A 23,350-nucleotide genomic window follows, 5' to 3' on the forward strand; every position below is an offset into this window, starting at 1 on the left:
CCTGTCCAGGGCCAGGATCAGGATTTGGATTTCCTTTTTTGGTTCCCGTATTTATTTAGAATTCTTTCGATGCTTCGAACATTGCCATACCACGTGTTTAGGTTATTCCATAAGTGACTCAAACATGGCATTTCAGAAGGAAAAAATAAATAAAAATCCTGCATACTATTTGACCTGCTTGGGTTTGCTGCTGCCTCACACATGGATGCATTCCTGGAGCAGATTTCCACCTTTGTTGCCACTTGGGCGTGGATCCCAGTCCTAGCGTCAAGTCCGGGAAGTTCTGCAGAATGAGAATAAACTATCAAAGCAAAAAAGAAAAATAGAAAAATAGTACAAGAAGAAGAAGAAGACTTTTACCCCACAACCGAAGCAATCGTTGAATCGCTGTTAGATGCGAGGGTGACAATAAAGCGCCGCTAACGGATTCAAAATGCTATACCACCATGACGTATTCCTAGGTCTTGTCATGCTCGAGGTTAAAGAAGAAAACTGGTTCTCGTGGAGGAGTAACATCATGTTCTCTATAGTTACTGGAAGATGGGGGATCCTCCGCAGTCACTAGCAAATTGTCGTCTCCGTGTGTCCAATGTGCATTTTTATGGAGATGACTTCTCAGGTTTTTCTCATTGTACAGTTTTGATGTATGGGTGGTATTTTCTAACCTCTTATTTTATTTGTTTGTATATATGTATAAATATATATATATATATATAAAACGTATAGAGAGCATGATTATCCACACATATATTTAGACGTTGAGAATGCACAAAAACATAACACGTTGAAACAACGCGGATGTAAACCTTCCCCTAGAAAGTAGTGCTATGTCAAAGTCGTTACAATAAAACCGCGTAAAAATTCAAAAGAGGAAAAAAACTAGGAAAGGGAAAGAAACCTAATGTGCGTGTATATATATATATATATATATATATCAAAGTAAAGCATTGCAGATTCAGGTCAATAATACTTCAATATTTACCGAGGTCCAAGTCATACCCACAATGGATGAAAGAACCCAGCAGCGTGACAGTGATGGAAGAAGAAAGAACAACACGACGATGATGACGACGTCGACGACGAAGATTGTTCCCCAAGTAGGTGATTCCCTCCTTCCCTGCAACAAAACACAAACCCATTTCTGCAAAGTCACACAACCACGCCCACACCAATTTACCACCACGACCACTACTACTATTATTTTTCCTCCCACCACAGCGATAACTTCCAGAAGCAGGATTACGCAGCCTCGGTGGGTGACTTCACCTCCACTGCAAGGGGGTGCAAATGTAGAGTGGGAAGGATTTTACGAAGAGTGAGCAACGGAAGCAGCGATGATGCCCCAAGACAGCAAGCAAGGAAGAGTTGGTGGTGGTGGGGATTGGAAGGAGTTGGATATTATTAGGATGTGAGAAAATGGGGAAGGTACAATCCAAAAGAACGGAGTGTGTACGGCAGTCGCTACGGAAGCTCCTTGTTGGTATCTGCCACACGGACCTTTTCTCTACTTTCTTCTTCTTCTCCGCCTCCGACGGCCCCTCTCTCGGCTCCCTTCCTCTACTCTCTCTCTTGCCCCACCCACCCACCCCCCGCACCCTCCTTTCAACCCCCTTTCAGCCTCCTTTCTTCCTTCCCTGCCCTGCCTGCCTTCTTCAATATCTCTCTCTTATTAGTTACATATTCACGGATTCCTCTACATCTATGCGTGTGTTGCGTTGCATCGACATCGCCGTAGCATTTCACATCAACCACTACCGATGTGGTGGCGAGTGCGGCGGAGGTGACGCTGCTTTGTGTTTTTGGTCGACTCCGCTGGCATTCGTTTTGGCCTGTTTGCTGCAGGAGCAGCTAGGTAGCTAGCTAGCTTTCTTTCTTTTCTTTTCTCAGGTGGGGGAGGAGCCTGTTTTGCGTTTCGACATCGAGGATTTTGAGTGGTGTTTTTGTTGGGAGTGAGTTGCGATCGAGTCGGAGGTGACGAGACGAGCGTAGAGGGTTATTAATTGAGTGAGGAAGTTGAGAGTGCGGTTGTGTGTGTTTTTCATAGTTTCGTTGGAAACGGACCTATGGAGCCGCCACGGAAGGAGCTCGTGGTTGGGGACAACCCCGGGGACGGCGAGAGTAGCGAGAGCGTGGTGCTGCAGTGTGGGTCGTCCGCGGATGTGGAGCAAGGGGAGGAGGTTGTGCGAGGGGAGACTCGTGCACGGGAGAGTGGGGGGTTTGTGAGCGGGCGGAGCATATCAGCGGCGTTGCACTCGTACTGCGATGGGCTCGAGTCAGAGATAGTTGTAGGAGGACCTAAGGCGCAGGGTCTGTTGCGAGGTCTTAGTGTAGAGGTTGAGGACTGGTCTCACATGGACAAGCTGGGGTGCTTGGTCGAGAATAGCTGTGCGGAGGATGTTGACGTGGTTAGTGACCGCGATGACGCGGTTAGCGTGCGTGTTTTGAGTCGATCGGATGGAGACCGGAGAATGGACAGCTTGCAAAATGGGTTCGGTGAGTTTTACGCCCTCCCTTGAGAGTTGTATTGTATGTACATGTACGTATGTGTGTATGATCGATAGCTTTAGTTGTGCGGGTTGTCTGGTGGGTGAAGTGTTCATCAACGAAATCCCCTCCTCGCATTCTTCCGTCTCAGGAGTGATGGTTCAGTCGAGCCAGGCTATTGTTTGTTTGGAAGTAGCAGTTGCTGTGGGTGTTTCAAGGACTTTGCACTACTACCGATTGGTTAGCGTACCATGTTGATGGGTTCAAGCATTGTGCTGATGCATTTGTTCTGCATCTGCAGCTTATTTGACAAGCGGTATCAGCAAAGGACCATGCCGAACACAGAAGAGCTTCATGCACGATCCGTTTGGAGTTGGCGAGTCTCGTGGCATGGTGAGATTTTGACGCGCTCGTGGTTGATTTTCCGATGTGCATGGTTTGGATTGTCTCTATTTGGTTTCCAGCGATTGTCGGAGTAGTGCTAGGTTCTTACATGAGATGCCCTCAGGTTGACAGTCTTCCAATGAAGAGAAAGCTTGACGACATGGAAGAATGTTGTACCGTGGTGGAGTCTGAGATGTGCGAGGACTCTGTGAGCGAGGACGATTGGACCTCGTCATCGTCTGTCTCGGATGCTAGTGACAGCGAGTCTGAGCAATGGACGAGAAGGAGAAACCTTATCAAGAGAAAGAGAAGCGGAGGTGACATAACTGAAGCCTTTCAACCGAGGTCTGGTTTGCTTTTCAAATCTAGGAGCGCTCTGGATCAAGAGGAATTAGTGGACTGCAACGAGGAGTTGAAAGGGATGCAAGAATTGTTGCAAATGCAAATACAGGTAACAGCTCGTTGTCTACGTCTAAACCCAGTTGAAGTTCTTAACAGTGTGTTTCAGTTTATGAACGGATCATAGTGCTCGGATTCGTGTACTTAACGGCGATTTTCTCATGTGTCCGTGTGTTCAGGCTTCTGATAGGAGGGAAGCAGGAATGAAGCAGCGTATGGAGATGATGATGGACATGTTATTCAAACACATGGGACACGTAGAGAAGCGTGTGAGCATTCTTGAAGATGTGGCGCAACCGCAGGATCAAGTCTTGGAGAGAATTAACGTTAAATTAGAGAAGGTCATGGAGGGGTTCTCCACTTTGAATGAGAACCTGACAATCCTGTCTGCCTGTCTATCCAAGAACTTGGAGTCTCAATGACACTTCTGAAATTATAATTGTACATACCACCTGTGTAGTCAAAATTTTGTTTCTTTTTCTTTTTTGCCATACGGGAACTTTTTGGGAAATACTTCCGAGAAGTCGAACAACGAGTGGAGATAGTCAGAGGGAGGGTAGGGGTACCATTGTGGTACAGGCGCATCCCCTGAATTCACATTGCGAGAGCCCAAGTAGGTTGATGCATCAGTTGTTTTCATTGAACATACAGCCTCGAGATTTGAAGCGAATTATGGAAAAAATTCACACGTATTCCGTTGTCTGATGTTGGTCTTGACGTAAGTAGTGCGCATTCGTCTTTTGTGTCAATCGGGGTTTTCAAAACCACTCTGAGTTGGACCTCACTTTCATGTTGAATCCAATGCAAGAATCAGACCATATACTCTATTGTCAAACCCGGAAATCATCATCGGGAGTTGCTGCTCCTGTTCCAAACCTCTTGCCTAAGAAGTGAACCTTGGAATTCCTACAATATTCTCGCAACAAAAGCGATTGGAATTATTCGAAGGTTTTCATCAGGATGCGACTGAGTTCTCGCTTAATTGTCAGCAGAGTGAGTAAGCCGTGATAGTAGCAGCAGATGTCGGACGCAGCTGCCGAATGGTGAGGCTAGGAGCATCTCCGTTCCTAAAATTCTTTTTCGCTTCAATCCCACTTGCACCTTCCTTTCTAACTTAGCACTCCATAATCACAAACTTCTGGTTGACAAAAATCTTTCGATCAGTGCGTCGTGAAATTGACGGGGAAGTGACAACATGGAATGCGCAAATGAGAGAAAGAAGTACAGTCCAGAGCTGCAGCACCAGATGGGAGGCAGTCAAGACGCCGAACTCTACAAGTGAATTTCGGCAATCCTCAACCATTAAAGCAGAGATAAAGATATCCCACAGTGCAGTGTAAACTCATTTTTTGGGAAGAACTGCAAAGAGCTCACAGTTCATCTCTAACCAGAGCCACACAATAACTCGCAGAGACCAACAACACACAATACAACTCAAAAGACCTCTGAGCATGGAGTTACTGTTCCGTGAACCAGTCTATCCAGCTGTGGGGAAGCCGAGTGACTGAAGGAAAATGGTATCACTACGGAGCTTGTTGCAAGGCAATGATGTGAAACGGCGATGGAATGTTATTTTATTTTGAGGCTTCTTGCAAAAACTATATCAACATTCAATACTGATCAAAATGATGGCTATCAATCACTCAACAACAGATTCTGCAACGTGCCTATGCATCTCACACAAACTATCAATCGTTGTCAATGAAATGCAACAAATGGATCTACCGCATCGCATCATCTCACAAGCTGATGTTTTATCAATTGTGTTCTCACTGCAACCACCAAAAGCACTTAGAGTTTGATTGGCAATCAAACTTCACAAGCAACATGTGCAAGCAACCCTAGATGTGAATTGTAGCCTTACCAAGATATGTGCAACCAGGCACACAACTGACGATGGCTAGAAAGTTGCAGATTACTAGATTGGATAGATCAACAAATGTTCCGTGACACTTTGCAAAAAAATTGGAACTTCTCCATAAGAAAGAAAGGACCAACTGCTTTTTGATACAAGACTATTTAGACAATGGAGAGCATAACATGCATGATCCAATTGCACCTCAGCAAGATGCAATAGGTGTGATATAGCTCTACTCCAACAAATTTGAGCTACACAACTCCACTATAACAGATCCAAGCTACACAACTTCTACATTGGACGACAAACTTGGTAACTATCCTTGCTTGTGCTTCTTGAGGAGAGTCTTGGGCAAAAGAAAAGTCTTATCCAACACATTCCCGGGCATGATGATCCAACTCATCCGCATTGAGCCATAGTCATGAATACATTGCATGTGATGGAGTGATGTTGGATTGAATTTATTATGATTTTAAATTTTTATTTGACACTTCACAACCCTGGTTTAAGTTGTAAATGTACGAATGTTTTCAGAAAATGTAAAAAAAAAATGATCATCCTTGACAAAATTATAAGTAGAAAGCCACACATCTATGTTGTAATTCATTGTGAATTTTATGTGTGGCTTATAACCCAAACACTTAGGGAAATTTAAAGTTAATTCACCGATGCTTGAATGTCTCTCAAAATTCATTGCACATTTGTTCTCACACAGCTTCAACATGGGTTATGGAGGTGCAGCAGCGGCGCTAGGTTACACAAGCTCTAACTTTGTTGTGCAAATCAAGTCCAGCAAATCCCCACACCTCAGGCTGTGCTTTTGTTGCGCTGGGTTGTTGCTGAAAATTTCTCAAGCACGGTGCAATTGCTGCCACTACAGCGTAAAAGGAGACACTCTGCAATGAAGGTAACCTTCGTAAGATAATTAGCATTCCTAGTGACGCTGCAGACACAGAGGCTGATCTACACAGACAAGGACTTGGACGCCATAGCTATGGTGTTGCAAGGCACATGCTCTCTTCATTGCATCGTTTTGGTGATGTTGGTACTCTACTTCACCACAAGATAAAAAAAAATTAACCACATCGAGGATGTACCCAGTTTCATGTCTGCGGTTCCCGGTTGTGATGTATGTTGCTATTTTGAGGGTGTGCTTGAACAGGGATGTTCGAGGGAGATAACTTTTTTCATGACTTGGGAACGTATATCATGACGGACGCTGAAGATTGTGGTCAAGCCTTACCAGCTCTTCGTTATTACAAAACTTGGGATTTGTATGATGCTGGATGGAACAGAGGTTGCAGTTTTGCATGCAAGAGTCCACCGCACCGTTGTGAACCTTTTTCTATACCTTTGGAAACCTCTTCAATGTCCTCAATCATCAACTCCCAAAGCATCTGGTAAAGGAGACCCTGACTCGGTTTGTCCGTCTCCGCGTTGTACCGGGCTGTTTGCAGATAATCTAAAGGTGTTTCATGTCTGGGATGTGATCGACGGACTGGGGAGCGGCTTCTACTGACGTTTTGCAGGATAAGGGTCCGCACGATAAGTGTTCACGCGATGTGCCGTGGTACTGCAGTGATTTTTGATACGGCGCATTTTCATTATCATCACCAACCACTTCAATGCATCATCTCAACAATACTGCAACGGCTAGGGCTGTGTGCAACTGCACAGGATCAGGTTGGTACAGTTATAGGTCAATCAAGGTCGTGCACACAGGTATTCTCTTCCATAGGTTCTTCAGGGTTCTTCTCTTAGACACAGAAATACAGGCTCAAGAGACTGTCTCTAGCGTCTCCAAGTGGCAAAGTGAGATTGAAACACAGACAGAATGCAGAGGTATATAACCAGTATTTCAATTTCACAAGGATTCTCTTGTCCTCGAAAGAATCGAATGGAGGTTCACAATTTCACGATGAAATGGAAACGAGTTGTTTGACCCTAACGCACTCACTGCATCAATGAATATATCCTAGACCACTTATATATCCACCTAATCCTAATCTGGGGTTAACGCTACACATGCTATTCATATTGTTCATGCTAATGAAGTCAGGTTCATTTTCATCTTCCAAGGGCTCGAAATAGTTTCCATATACATATTCTGGCACGTACCCCTCCCCATCTTCGTAGACCATGACATGCCCGTGCCACTCCCAAGTACGATACCCGGATCCAGGCTCTTCCTGATAGCTCACTGACACTGACTTGCCATTGCCTAGAACGATCGATTTTCCACTATTGGGTTGGAGCACTTCCCATTGCCCATCAAGGATTAAATCCACAATCATGTCTTCAAGGGATGTTTCTTCTTGTACAAGCTTAGATCTAATATTTGACCCATACCGACTTTCTGGCATGTCCAAATTATGTGCACTGTTATCGAGACTGAATGGTCGGATGTCCAGGGATTCCATCGCCTTGCTGAGTGGAGACATTTCAGACCTGGAGTTAGGGTTTGGGGGTGTGATTGATCTGTCCAGTTTTGATCCCGCAGTGGTGGTGTTTGAGGTTGGAGCTGGAGCTGAAACTGCAGATACAGGCTTAGATCTCGCCATCGTGAGGAAACCCGTGAGCAAAGACACTACACAAAAGTAGATTCTCGTATGATTTGAAACTTTCATGCAAAATAGCTGTGTCGTTACAACAAAATCTGCGTTGAGCTTCTTCGCCTGCTGCTACAATTACGGTATTCAGGAGCTCATGACTTTCAAGTATCTGCAAAATTCAAACACTAGGATCAAGACTTCATTACATTTACAAAACCGATTAACAGGAACTTCGAGCACATTACCTCGCATGCACAGGCCTAAGGGGATATACGAGGAGAGGAAAACTTTTATGCACTACGAGCTGGCAGAATTGTATTGTTGACTATATAATTCAAAGGATTTTGGACAGGTGATGGAATGCAAGTTCATATTAATAAATATCCCATCAGATGTCGAAGTCAAATCGTACCATCTCTTGACGACCAGGACATTGATAAGAGAGATGTCCACGCATGACAAGAAATACCAAGACGAATATGCAAATTATTCCAAGCAACTTGTACTGTATATGACAGAACACATAAGGGTCTCAAAACCTTGTGAACCATCCCGGCCTCCAAATGAACATGTGTAGCACGTCATAGCTCTAACATTGAAACTTCGAACCCTGAAGTCTGGAAACTCTCATTGGCTAAACCGGGAGCACATGCATCGATGAAGTAAAAAGAGCAACAACAGGCTCATGGAATTTTAAGAGGCACAGAACAATCGAAAGAGACAAAGACAACAACGAAATCCGTCTGTGCAGATGAACAAAAACACATACAGTATGTGCTTTCAGTCACCGGTTGAAAGACTACCAAGTCATAGGTCCCGCATAATTACATTTGAGTCCACTTGATATTAAAGAGGGAAGGTCAACCTCACAATATCAAAAGGGGCCTGGAATCGTGCTTCACTGCTGCAAATGTAGAGTCTCGGGATGCTAAAATTTCAGCGTCAGTTTAAGTAAATTCGTTCAACCCGTTGGCGATGAATCTTTTCTACAATGTAGCGATCGCAATATTTAGGACTCTAAGGTTCATCCATAATGGTAGAATGTAATAGCTGCAACTCAGAAGAACGAAGATAAATTCCACCCCAATTTTCAAAGAAAGCAGATAAGCATGACAATATGAAATACATTATTGTAGAGAGTTGTGAAGGCCAACACAGATTCTCCACTTCAATGAACACTAGAACCGAGAACATTCTAATGAGGATTACAGTATACAAGCAACTCCAAGAACGTCTCGCATTATGAAACTCACCGTAACACCCGATGCCAATCCTAAGATGGCCCATCCCTATTCCTCACGATCTTAATTCCACCTGTCCATGTTTCATTACTGATACACATCTGCAACGAAACCATACCTAGACCATACGAAGGGCGGATGCTTCTCCACAGACCTCCCTGATAGTGCACCCACCAAAACCAATCCTCCACCAATCGACCCAAAACCTAGGTCTGCGTCTTCTTCACGCTGACGGTGCACATTTCTTGCTTGCAGACATGCAAAACCAGCTCCTCTGCATAGATTCAAATATCTCAAAAACCCAAATGTCGTGATGAATTGCTCCTCTACCCAATTCAGTTATCCTCTCTGAAAACCCAACATCGCCGTCATCAGCCTCCTCAATCCTCCTAACGAACAAACCGATCACCACTCCAATTACCAACACAACTCAACCCAAAAAAAATAAAACAAATAAAACAAACCAAAAAAAAAACTTTTCTCATACGTGTCGCCTCACTCACAATTCAACCAACAAAAATTCGGATAGGATTCACTCAGAAAGCGGAATCCTAAACGCAGCACACAACGAGAGAGAGAGAGAGAGAGAGAGAGCGAGAGAGACACAGAGACAGAGACACAGAGACACAGAGATATAAAAGCAAACCAGGGGCAATGGAGAGGACCAGGAGGAGGGGGGGATAGGGTGGTACCCAGTGAGTGATTCGATGACGATATGATACGAATCCCGCAACAGAAACAGATGGAGAGATGAAGAGAACGCAAACGAAAAACGAAACAGGATTGGGTGACGATGCTGCAGAACTTCTATTGCTGCTGCTGTTATGCATGGGCTTCCACAGAATTCAAGCCCCGAGAAGAAAAAAAAGAGAGAAAAAGAGAGAAAGAGTGAGTAAAAAGCACACCAAATGATCGGACAAAGCGCGATTTGCAAAGTGAAAAACCTCACTCACTCTCGCTCTCTCGCTCTACAACAAAACAACAAAATCCGGCGCAATGGAAAAACTCACTCCTCCGCACTGGATGGCCTTAGGGGGGGCTCCCCGGGCCAGGTCTCACGAGCCCGGCCCAGCCCGGCTGCGCAACTGCCACCTCTTGTTTTGATTTCGACGCCGATACCCGGATCCGGCGCGAAGGGTAGTATCTGGCAGGTATTGGCTGTTGCTACGAGATTTCCGCGCATGGTTTGGATTATTGGGAATCGTTGATAGGGTAGGGGGTTCTCGGGCAGCTCGAGAAGGCAGTTTTTTCTTTTTTCAAAATTTTGAAGACCACAAGAGTTGGGACCTATTACCGTTGGTGGGGCCCTATATCGTGCATGAAGACAATTTGGGTTCCGTGTCAAACTCCAAATCTCGTAACTCTTCCTGAGTATTAGCTTTTACTTTTCACTTTTTCCATTCTTTACTTTGAGATGAGAATAAATCAGCTCTTTCTTTGTGATAAAATGTAAAAATGAATAAGATTTTTATTTATTTATTTATTTTTGGCACAAATGTAAAAAAATCCATTGTAAGGGGTACCAGTACAGAATGTTTGGCATGAGCAGGACTGAAAAATCCCACCCAGACATGGACTCAATACTAGAATCCAAATAAAAAAGTAAAAATTTTCTTAAAAAAGGATGATAAAAAAAGAAATAAGTAAATATGTATATTCAAAAAGAAATTAGAATAGTTATTACTAAAAGATAAAAAAATTAAAAACCCTTGAAATTAAAATAGAAGCAAAAAAAGAGTTGATAAGAGTGAAAAAGGCTTCATTCTTATCTAAATATATACTATCTAATTAAAAACTATGTGACAATGTTTTATAAGACTTCCAACATGTATTCAATTTGTGAGACACATGTCTTAACTTGTCAGGTAAGTTTCTTATGTGTATACCACATAATTATCTTATACCACAAGTTTCTAATATATGTGATATGTTGCTAACTTTTTGGCCAAGTATTCAACCTATTAATGACCTATAGACACCTATAGAGGTGAAATTCTATATATGAAGCTTCTAAGAATATATTCTATAAGATATTATCAAAATTAATTTATTTTTATCTATTTTTATTTATTCATATTATATAAATAATTATTAGAATAAATATGGATATTTGTGATATTATGCCCCTTATTTTAGAAAAAACTTCTTCAAAGAGTAGTGATCATATATTGATAAAGTTCAAGATGCAACAAATTATATTTACTACATATTTTAATCTTTGTTTCTTTTGAAGGTAGTTAATAGGTCCTCTCAACTAATGATAATTTCATATTCTAAGGTGGAAAGACCATCTCAATATTTGATCATTGTTGAGTCTTTTATAACTTCTTTTAAATAAAACATTTGTAGTAATATTAAAAGTTGTTCCTTCTTCCATTAAATTTACCAAATATCAAAGGCTTCTTCCAAAGTCATAATATTAATGATTTTATAATGGAGAAAAAAATTTCTTTAAGAAAATATAGGATTTATAGGTGTAATTAGATATGGTCAAATATATTTTTTTTTATTTCAAATGAATTTTATAACTTCAAATTATCTTTAAATAGAATATATAATAAATTTTAAAAAAAAATATCTTTATATATTTTATAGATATCAAATCTTGCTCTCAAAAATATTACTTGCTACATTCTATAGGCTTTTAAAATTATTGCTCATAAAATTAATGGTAGCTAATCCACCCTTGACTCAAGTAAACACCATTGATGTGTACTATCTTAAAATAGAGCATGTGATAGTTTTTTAGAAAGCTACTTATCTATGCTATATGCACACCAAAGCTTATTGTCTAAAATATTGTATATAAAACCTTATAAGCAACCAAAATTACTATATATAGTAGTTCTTGATAGTATGTGGTAATTGACACCGTTCTTCATTCAATTAGGCACCATAGCTCCATAATTCATTAGATTTGAGCATAAGATGTCTCTTTGGAAAGCTATTCAGCTTATATATATATATATATATATATATATAGATCAATTTTTAATTCCTAATTTTTTTTATAATATATTTTGTAAGCAAATAAAGTCATAGATCATATTAATATAAGGTTGACTCTTCTTTATTCAAAAAGATACCACAAGCTAATTATTTTTTATTAAAAAAAATATCATAGCTTTACATCAATTCTTTTCAAAGTAAAAGCTTTCCAAGAAGCTTATAAAAAAAAGAACAACTCGTCAAAATTTCAAATCTAAATTCCAAGCATATTATAAAAAAACCTCAAACAAGCGGCTGGTTATATCTAAGGAAAGAAAGCCCTAGCAAAGGAATAAAAGGGAAGGATTCAAAAGTCAATACAAGCTTATATCACTCTACTTTAGTCTATATTTCTTTACCTCAATACCATACCACTCTATTGTAAGCTCATATCAATCTATCTTAACTTATTTTTATAAATAAAATATTAATATCCATAATTATTTTTTTACTTTTTTTTAAACAATTTTTTTTATTCTAAACTATCTAAAAGTTAACATACAAATTATACAGAAATTTAAAAAATAAAATAAAACAATAAAAGTAAAGATTAAAGTCTATTAAAATTTAAGATAAAAAATAAAAGCCTCATAGATACAACATCAAATACCAAGTCACAAATTTGATTGGTTAATTAAATTCATGCTACTTAAGCTAATCAAGGATTGATTCTTGTCAAACTTATTGATTGTTATAGGCAAGACATGGCTTATGATTGCTAGTGTAAATAATATGCAAAAAAACAATACAATCACATAGCCTTCTATCTCTTGAGCTATAACAAGTTGCAATCTATTTAAAAACTACAGTTATAACTATAATCTTTTTTCTTACTATTTCATTCTTTTGATCTTTTCCGTCATTTTTTTTATCTTTTTTTAAAATTTAAAATTTAAAATTTTTAAAAATTATAAATCAAATTTTTGTAATATTTTATATTATTTTATATATTATGCCACTTTTCATTGTCATTCTAAAATATATAAAAAATAAGTCATTCTTAAAAGAATTTATTTCTATTATGTCATCTTAAAATTTGTCACAATTACAATATTTTGTTCAATAATTCTATACATTATAGCTCTTAAGTTGAATGTGATGGTTGTTGATTCTTCATCTTATTAGTGCTACTATTATAAAGAAATCACAATTAAGATAAAAAATGAAAAGAAATTTTCATTGAACATTCTTTCTTTTATAGCAAAGAACTACTTGACTCTTCACCTTTGTATTGATGGATGTCATTTACGATAAGCTTTGACCTTTTTTATTGTATTTGCAAGATTTTTTCTTTGCTCCTATATACATCACTAATATTGTATCTATATCAATGAACAAGATATTCTATTTCAATGCAACCTTGAGTCTAATATATCTTCCACCTTAAATCCTTGATTATTATCCACTTCTATTAGAAGTAGTGGCATTTGTCTTTTTTATAAGATATTCACTATCTTATATAATTTAAGAAGAGGCACATAAAATATGATATGAATATTCATAGATTCCAATAGATATATTCAATAAGTAACTAGATTGGTATATTTAAATATAAAAAATATTCTAAATCCACAATAAATCTTGTTGGTGGTTGATGGTATACTTAAAATACTATTCCAAAACTTGATTTATGTACTTTATTTGCCTATCAAGATTTCACTCGTACAATCTCTATTGTAGCTGAAGAAATTTATTTTTTAATGCATTATCTTTAGCAAATATGCTCATCATTTTGTGATTTTCTAATTTTTAAAGATAATATTGATTAGTGTGCTTAGATTCACTACAATATATGCACAAATCTTTTTGATGACAATGAGTCTTTTCTTACTTTGTAAAAGATTAAAACATATTGTGTCAACTTGCATAGGATTTGGTCTAGACGAGTAAGTTTCCAAAAACCTAAAAGATGTTGCCATTGCTTAACTTGTACTTTTTCAACCAAATCTTTATTCTTAATATCTTTCAAAGAGTCAATTATTGTATGCAATGGCTTAAGCAATAAATTATTCTAATAAATTTACTCTCAATATTATTAACAATAAATTTTTGATATTATCTTTTAATCCACATTAAATTTATTAATAAAGGCTTTATCATTCGAATCCATATTGCAAGCAAGATTTTGGAATTCAATAGCATATGTAATAGTTGAATGTGATTTTTGTTGTAAAGCTATGAATTTGGTCTTTGCTACTTTTTTGTAATTACTTTCAAGAATGATTTCAAATTATAGAATAGTTATGAATCTTTTTCCATCAAAGATGCAAACCAAAAAAATGCACTCTTAGAAAAAAGAACACCTATGATTCCAACTTGAGTAGATCCATCTACTTATTGAAAAGGATGTAATTTTAGATAGAGCTTTACTTATTGTTAAAGTCCTTAAAACTTTGATCTTGTTCTATGAAACTTCTCCAACATATTTATCCTTATATTCCTTATACTTGTAATAGAAAGACTCTTTAGATTCAATTGTGAATGAGATCTACTTGCTTCTCTTAATTGCAAAACTTTTTATTGTAAACTTTAAACTTTATTACTGACTTCTTTCATAGATGTAGGAATCGTAACTAAATAATTTATATTAAAAATATATGAAATTTCTACCCTAAGAGAGTTTACAAGCTTGCAAAGACTTGCAATAATTCCAAATCTATTTTCAATTCTCTCAAGAATAATATCGATATTTTTTTTCTTCTATATCCAACTTAAATAAATTTCAAAAGTTAAATTAAAGGACAATAATCTACAACCTTTAATATTCAATGAAAATTTTCACAAGAAAAGGTACTATCAAAGACATGAACCTCAAAAAACTAAAATATCAATACATTCTTATGACACTTAAAAAGACTAGAAAATCAATAAAAGATAATATAATATTAAACTAGAATGGCTATTGCCAAAAGTAATAAGACTAGAGATTAGAAAAACATTGACAAAAGTAAAGAAGGCTTCACTCTTACTTCCATATATATTCTTAATTAAGAGTTATATGGTAGTATCCTATAAGACCTCCAAAACATGTTGACTTTTTAAGATACATATCTTAACTTACAAGGCAAGTTTTCTATATATGTGCCACCTAATTAGCTTATTCTATAAGCTATTAATACATGGATAACTTGTTGACTAAGTTTCTCACCTACCAATCAATTAAAAATATATGTAAAATCAAAGCAACTTCTATAAAGCTTCTAAGAAGATTGTTTCAAAAATATTATAAAATAAATCTATTTTTAACTACTTCTATTTGATCATATAGATAAATATTAGAATAAATATATATATTTACGATATTATTCTTCCTTCTAAAGACAAGTTTGACAAAGAATTATCATCATATTTTGAAAAAATTCAAGATGCGGCAAATTATATTTGCCACAGACTCTAATCTTTATCCTCTTTGAAGATGGTTGATAGGTCTTCTCAGCCATTGATAGTGTCTCATACTAAGGTTGGAAGACCACCTTATTATTTTATTGTTATTGAGGCCTTTGTAACTTCCTTTAAATAAAATATTTGAAACACCATAAGGAGTTTTTTTTTAACTTCAATAAAATCACCAAACATTGAGAATTTTTATCAAGGTTGTGATATCAAACATTTTATATCTCACCATTCATTTGAAGAAGGACTTATCATTCTTGAAGTTCTTTATCTTGATTACATTATCTTAAAGGATGTGATAATCACAATATTTTGTCTAATAAGTCAGTAAGAGATAGCTCTTCAATTGAATGTCTTGGTTGTTGGTTCTCCATCTTCTTAGCATCAAAAATGCATAAAAGTACCAAAAAAGAATAGAAAGTAGAATGCTATATTTTTTTAATCTTCTTTCTTTTATATCAGAGATTTACTATTCTTTATTTTGATTTTGATATATGTTATCAATGAAAAACTTCAATCTTTTTTATTACATTTGAAAATTCTTTTTTGGCTCCTATGTATGTTTATTAGTATTATATTTATACCAATGAACAAGATATTTTAACCTATTTTAGTGCAATCTTGAATTTAAGACTTTGTTCACCTTGAATTCTTAATTATTATCTATTTTTATAGGAAAAAAGGCATTTGTCTTTTTTTTGAGACATTCATTGTCTTATATGGTTCAAAAAGAAATATATAAAATACAAGATGGAACTTCATAGACTCTAGTAGATATAATCAATAAGCAACATGATTGACTTATTTATCAGTATGAAAAGGTCTAAGCATACAATAGTCCAACTTGTTACAAGAACAAATAGTCTTGATATTGTGACAAAGTAACCATACTTTATCATCCATATTGAAATATATTTGTTTCTTGCAATAGGCATCTGTATTTATCTTTTGTCATTCTTGAGCTTCTTTTAACTATGCGTTCATTATTGTATGTAGTTTTGACAAACAATTTGCTAAAAGGTATGTGTTGACTAGAAAAATATATCAAATTATTATATGCAAACTTTATTAATGACAAAAGATATGTCTAATCATTTTGATAATAATTAATGATACACTTCAAATACTACTCAAGAACTTAATTCATCCATTTTGTTTGTTCATTAGTTTGAGGATGAAAAGCCAAAGAAAGCTTTATATTTATTTTTAATATCTTGTTGGTGGTTGATGGTACACTTAAAATACTATTCTAAAACTTGATTTATGTACTTTATTTGCTTTTCAATTTAAAGATGGAAAATCAAAGATATTTTTATTTATTTTTAGAATCTTAAAAAAAAAAAATTAAAATCTTGATATAAATTGAATCCTTCTATCTTATATAATATCTCTTGAGAAATCCATGATAGTGATAGATGTTATTAAAAAGAAGCTTAATAATTTTTTTATATGTGATAAATTTTAAACATAGTATAAAATGTGCTATCTTGGTAAAAAAAAAATATTATCACAAATATAAAATCGTAAGAATCGAAGACTTAAAGATCTATAATAAAATCTATAAAAACAATAATTTGTATTTGTTTTGGAATAGGTAATGGTTAAAAAATTCTACAAAGTCAATGACATGGAGTTTTAGATCTTAAATAAATTTCATATGATTTTACAAAGTCTTTGAATACCTTATATATTTTAGGTCACCAAAATCTTTTGATATTAATTCCAAAGTCTTATTATATCCAAAATTTTCTATTATTAGAAAATTATATCTAACTTAAAAACATATAATTATGCTTTATCTTTTAGAATATATAATTTTCCTTCAAAATAAAAATAAAATATTCTTGAATTCAAACTTAGAAGTATCATGAGACTTAAAAGAATTGTTTTAGATATAATAAATAAGAAAACCAAAGGACATATTTGATTGAACTTGCTTTAAAAAATTAAATCAATATTCTATATTAATTTCATTGCTGAAAGATAAAAATATTTTAGCTTCAAGAGAACTATTCTTTGTTGATAAAAAGCTATATTTTCTTCTTTTGGTATAAAGTAAGAACATCTAAAAAGAATATCTGATAAACTTTATTATTTTCTTGATTGATAGGCGATCTTGAAATTAAATTTCATTAAATACAAGCTCTAGTAAGTTTGGCAAAGATTTAAAGCATGTATTGCCATGAAATACTTAAGGTGCTTATAATACATATATAAATATATATATATATATATATATATATATATATATAAAAATGTAATGACTAGATTGGAAGTGCCTTTTAGATAATGAATCCAAGATTGCAAGAAGCTCTTTATTATGGATCTTGCAGTTGATCTTGATAGCTAAAACATTTCTTGGTATAGAAAGCTACTATGTAGAGTTTGTTATCTACTTCCATTTGTGACAATATGATACCTAACATAAAGTCTAATTTATTTGTTTCTATAAAAAAATACATTGAAAAAATTGATACAATCTTATATAATAATATAGCCATTAGGTGAAAGAAAAAAAATATATATATTATAAAAGAGCCAAGTAGAAAGATATAGTAAAAAAAATGAGGATAAATAATAAGAAGATAGTAAAAACTTTAATCATAATGTTGTCTTTTTATAAAAGATACTTCTATTTATTTTATAAAGGTATAAATGAACCAAATAAAAATAAATAAGATAAGTAATTGATATAGATATATTTTAAAAAATATTAAAAATAGTTTTTAATAAAAATTACCTCAAAATATGAAGAATTGATATTTAGAAAGAACTAGTTGTGAATTAAGGTCAAAATCAGACCTTGAGGCACAAAATCATGCATCTATGGTAATTTTAAGGATTCTTTAGTTTATCAAAGAATAGGATTTAAGAACAGACTAAGAAGAGAATTTTTAAAAGTTAATTTTATGTAATTTGAAGGTATACTGAGATTTTGAGATCTTTTCAAAGTAAGAGGTGTACTTAGTAGATTTGGATTTTAAGAAAAAAAATCACAAATTTAATGGCTTTGTCAATGTCATAGCATATTTATAAATAAAAATTTGTCAATTTATCATAATGTTTATTGTATATGTGTATGAAAAATTTGATATCATTTAAGTGATTAGATTGAAGGTTGTGAAAGTTTTTGAGGGATATAATCTTAGATAATTGAAATTTAGGGTTAGTAAGGATTTTTGCAATCTTGCAACATTTATTAATTTGATTGAAGCAAAAATTAGTAAAAAAAAATTAAACATAAACACCTATGCATCTACCAATTTTTAGAATAATTCAACAATTAAACAAGAAGAAACCTTTATTGAAAGATCAACATTCAAGTTGAAGAAGGAGGACAGTCAACATTTGAAAGATATGGGAGTTTTACTTTAAATTGGTAGATTTGATTCTTCTCAAATTTTATATGATTATAAATTACTTATAGATTAAATTTTAAGTGAATTTTTTTATTAATATTATTATTCTAATTAATATTTATTAAGGTTTCAAAATAGCTATAGTAATTGATTGAAATTTATTAAGGATTTTTTTGAAATTATTTAGTATTTAGAATTTGATTAAAATTTGATTGAAATTTAATTAAGATTTAATTAGGATTTAAGATTTGATTAAGATTTGATTGGGATTGATTTAGATTTTGGTCTAGAATTAGGATTAAGAATTTAACTAAGATTTTTGATTAGGATTTGATCCAAGATTAAGATTTAGGAATTGATTAGAATTTGATCTAAGATTAAGATTTAGGATTTGATTAGAATTTGGTCTAAGATTTGATTAAGACTTAATTAGGATTTATTAGGATTTAATTAATATTTGATTAAGTTTTTATTAAGATTAGTTTAGGTTTTGATTAAGATTTTATTAGTATTTGTTTAGGATTTATTGAAAGTTAAATTAAGATTTGATTAGGATTTAATTTTATTTCTTTAATAATTTTTTATTTTTTTAGGATTTTTATTATATATATATATATTCTTTTAAGATTAATTTATGATTTTTTAAATGTTTTTTTAGAAAATTCTATGAAACTTTTTTTTGAATTTAATTAAAATTTGATTAATATTATTATAATTTAATAAAAATTTATTTAAAATCCTATTTAATTTGTTAGGATCTTCTTGTTGCAAGTTTGATTTTACATTCTTCAGCTATGCATCTAGTGCATTCTTAAGCAAATTTTACAAAATACAATAATAATATAAGATTGATGCATAAATAAATGTTGTATTTAAAGCTTTAGAAGATGCTTCAAATTCTTTGCTATACTCAAGTTTGTCTTTACATGTGAAATGTATAAGTAAAGCTGTAACTTAAAAAAAAAAAATTGATGAAGTTTTGATAATAATTTACAAATTCTAAAAAAATATTATATATATATTATTTTTGATTTTTATATATATTATTTTTGAAACCTTCTAAGTAATAATAATTTGAACTTTCTTTGGATCCATCATAAGATCATCATTTGAAATGATGTATTCTATAAGGTCAACTTGAATAATGTGAATTATATGCTTTTTCAACTTGGTATATAGTCTTGTATCTTTAAGTTTTTATGATACATGATAAACATGAAGTTCATGCTTTTTTGTGTTTTTAGAATAGATTAAAATTTCATTTAAATAGCATAAGATAAAATCATTTGGAAATTCTCCAAAGATATCATTCATAAATTTTTGAAAAGTAGCTAGGATATTTATAAGTCCAAAAGGTATGACATTATATTCAAAATATCCATACCTAGTTTGAAATATTGTCTTTTATTTATCTACTTTTTTAATGCATATCAAATTGTATGCTTTTTGTAGATCTATTTTAATATAGATCATAGCTTGATTTAATTGATTAAAAAATTCCAATATCAAAGATAAAAGATACTTATTTTTAACATTGTTCTTGTTGAGTCTTTAATAATCCATATACATTTGTAGCAATCCATCTTTTTTGTTTGCAATAAGATAGAAGCTCCTATTGGAGATTTTGAATATCATATGAAATTCTTGGTTTAATTTTCATCAATATATTTTTTGAATTCAGCCAATTTATTGTACAATAAACTAGAATGAGTTGTTTCTTGAAGATCAATTAAGTAATTATAAAGGTGATGCTTTAGAAGAGTATCTACATTTTTTTATTAAAAATATCTTGATAATCTTAATATTGGCTTGAAATGCCACTTGAAGTCATTCCACCATTAGAAACATATGTGACATAAATAATATAAGGTGATCTTTCTTTTATAGCTTGCAAGATATCTCTTGCATCTAAAAATATGACTTTAATTGCAATAGATTTTTGACTTTTTATAAAAGTAATAAAAATCTTAATTATACTTTGAAAAAAATCAAGCCTATAAGAAATCTAATTTATTTTAGAATTATAGTTTTTTAGCCATAATAAATCTAAAATAATTAGATTTAAAGAAGATATAATTATATTGAATATCACAAAGCTACTATGACCATTATTTGCTACTTTTATAGAAAAGATTTCATAAATAACATCTCTATAAAATAATGGATGATCATTTATGACTTCCACATGAATAAATTTAGTTTTTTTTTTTTATCAAAATATGCTATATTTTTTAATAAATTCTTCATTTAAGAAATAAGCCAAGGCTTTTTAATCTAGCTAGACTAAGGCTTTATGATGTTTAGGTTATAAACTAACATCTATTATAAAACAAAGAAAAGGTTGTGAAGAAAGAATAGAACCTTTCCTAAATGTTGTACAAAGTTCCAATTAAACAATCTCTATTATAGCTAGACAAATTTGTTTTCCAATTTATTGTCTTCTTCAACAACCATATTCTTTATTTTGTAGTTATATTGCTTCTTTGGAAAATATTAAATAATTTTCTTAGATTCTCTACAACATAAGCACAATCTTTCTTATCAATAATAAGTCTTGTCTTACTTAAAAAGAGGCTTGAAATATACTGCATTAATTTAGATGTCTTTTACTTGTGAATGTATATATTGAAAAGATATTGGTGTTGCCATTGAATTGTAAAAATATTAAGGCATATTTATGTGAATTTTATATCAAAATTCAAAAAGCTAATTATGATACTTCAAAGCAAAGTCAATTGTTTGACTCAATGTTTGAGGATCATATAAGTTGAGCATCAATTTCTTTACTTCATGTTGTAATCTATAAAAAAATTAATTAATTAATATAGTGTCATTTCACTTTTATTCAATTTTAAATTATTAAAATTATAAAGTATACAATATTTTCATATAGAAATATGGCCATTAAGTGAAAGAAGAAAGAAAATATATTATTATAGAATAATTTAATTTTAAAAAATATAATAAAAAAATATAGGTAAAAAATATGTATATAATAAAATTTTATAATATTAGAACTACTTTTTATAAAAATATACTCTAATTACTTTATATAGCCATAAATAAGGCAAAATAAAGTAGATTAGAAAAATAAAGAATATAGGCATGTGTAAAAAGGAGTTAAGAATTGATTTTAGCAATAATTACTTTAAAAAAATTAGAATTGATATCCAAAGAGGACCAATTGCCAACTAAGGGCAAAATCAAATCTCAAGGCACAAAATCAAGTACTTATACTATTTTTGTGATTCTTTTACAAAGCAAAAAAGTAAAATTTGAAAAAAAAATAGATTAGATTTTTTTAATTATTAATTTTGAAGGATCTAAGTTTGTAATGACTTTATAAGAGCTTTGCAAAGTCAAAATTATTTTGGGATGATCCTAGATTTTATGAAATAAATAGGATTGATATTTTGGATAATTTTGCAAGTCTTATAATTAATCTAGAAGTAAAAATTATAGATTTGTGAGTATAATTGTGCTAAATATATGCTACAAATTTGAGCTTAATTAATTGGTTAGGTTAAAGGTTATTGAAGTTCAAGTGGATTGAGATCTGAAATATTGGAGTTTGAAGGTTAGTAAGAGTTTCTAAGATCTTTGGCAATTTGCTTATTGAATTGAAAAGAAAATTATTTGTATGGATAATAGACTTGATTTCTAAAATTTGGATGAATTTTGAAAGAAATTCAATAGTTTAAAAAGGAGATATTGGCATTAGAAGCTTAGCATTAAGGTTGAAGAAAGAGGCTATCCAACATCTAAACAGATTATCTTACATTTCTTTCAATTAATAAGTGCAACTGATCTTATTTTTTTCATGCTTATTTATAATTAAGTTATTGAAAAGTAAGTAAATTTTGAATTGATATCAATGGTTCAATCATTAATTATTGAGATTTTGATCTACTATAAGATTTGATTAGGACTTAAGATTTGATTAAGATTTTATTAAAGTTGGTCTAGGATTTGGTTAGGATTTAGAATTTATTAATAGAGTCATTAGGATCATCTTATTGCAAGTTCTATTTTATCTTCCATAGCTAGGTACTTAGTGCATTTTCTAGCAAACTTCATGAAATACAACAACATTACAAATTGATTGCCTTATCATAAGATACAAATCTTTTTGATTGAAGTACAAATTACATCATATTTTTTATATATGGATCAAAATTCTATCAATTTTATTTTTCAAATTATCTAATATTGGATCTTATTATTTAAAAAAAATGATAATATAAAAACCTAAAATTAGTGTATCAATGAATCTAAGTTTGTAACAAAATATTTATAATATTTTGGAACATATAAAAATTTCAACATTTAGAAATAAAACGAAAATTTTGGTTGACCTTGTACATAAATTACATGTTTATTTAGATTTTAAATTTGATACCCCTTATGATTCCAAAAAGCTGAGTTGTATTAGCTTATTATTCTAGTATAATAAGTAGGCAAAAGAGCATTACACATTCATAAATATGTGTACTTGCACAATTTACTCATAATAAACCTAAAATTCATTCTAATTATAGATTTAATATGATATATCAAATGAATGTATTAGAATTTTTATATAAATTGAATAAATAAATTATTATCTTATACTCATGGTTATTGCAATGATGTAAAAATATTTGTTCATAAGTTTCATTACTGCTATTAACAACCCTTCCAATTTTTTGACAA

General features: G+C 32.6%; 1 protein-coding gene across 1 annotated transcript; it reads left to right on the forward strand.

Moving 5' to 3' along the window:
• Nucleotides 1–777: 777 nt before the first annotated feature.
• LOC112292410 (uncharacterized) lies at nucleotides 778–3,959 on the forward strand. Its single transcript, XM_024540851.2, has 4 exons — nucleotides 778–2,493; nucleotides 2,786–2,877; nucleotides 2,993–3,319; nucleotides 3,447–3,959. The coding sequence occupies exons 1-4, from the start codon at nucleotides 2,064–2,066 to the stop codon at nucleotides 3,687–3,689; spliced, it is 1,092 nt and encodes a 363-aa protein (XP_024396619.1). The 5' UTR covers nucleotides 778–2,063; the 3' UTR covers nucleotides 3,690–3,959.
• Nucleotides 3,960–23,350: the final 19,391 nt, after the last annotated feature.

The sequence above is a fragment of the Physcomitrium patens genome, chromosome 15, assembly GCF_059467195.1.
Source record: "Physcomitrium patens ecotype Gransden chromosome 15, ASM5946719v1, whole genome shotgun sequence".
Classification (NCBI taxonomy): domain Eukaryota; kingdom Viridiplantae; phylum Streptophyta; class Bryopsida; order Funariales; family Funariaceae; genus Physcomitrium; species Physcomitrium patens.

What these genes read in the sequence shown, in the direction of transcription:
- LOC112292410 (XM_024540851.2), top strand. Translation starts at nt 2,064, where the DNA reads ATGGAGCCGCCACGGAAGGAGCTCGTGGTTGGGGACAACCCCGGGGAC. An exon ending in TTGGCGAGTCTCGTGGCATG is followed by an intron (nt 2,878 to 2,992) that starts GTGAGATTTTGA and finishes AGATGCCCTCAG; the next exon opens with GTTGACAGTCTTCCAATGAA. An exon ending in TGTTGCAAATGCAAATACAG is followed by an intron (nt 3,320 to 3,446) that starts GTAACAGCTCGT and finishes CCGTGTGTTCAG; the next exon opens with GCTTCTGATAGGAGGGAAGC.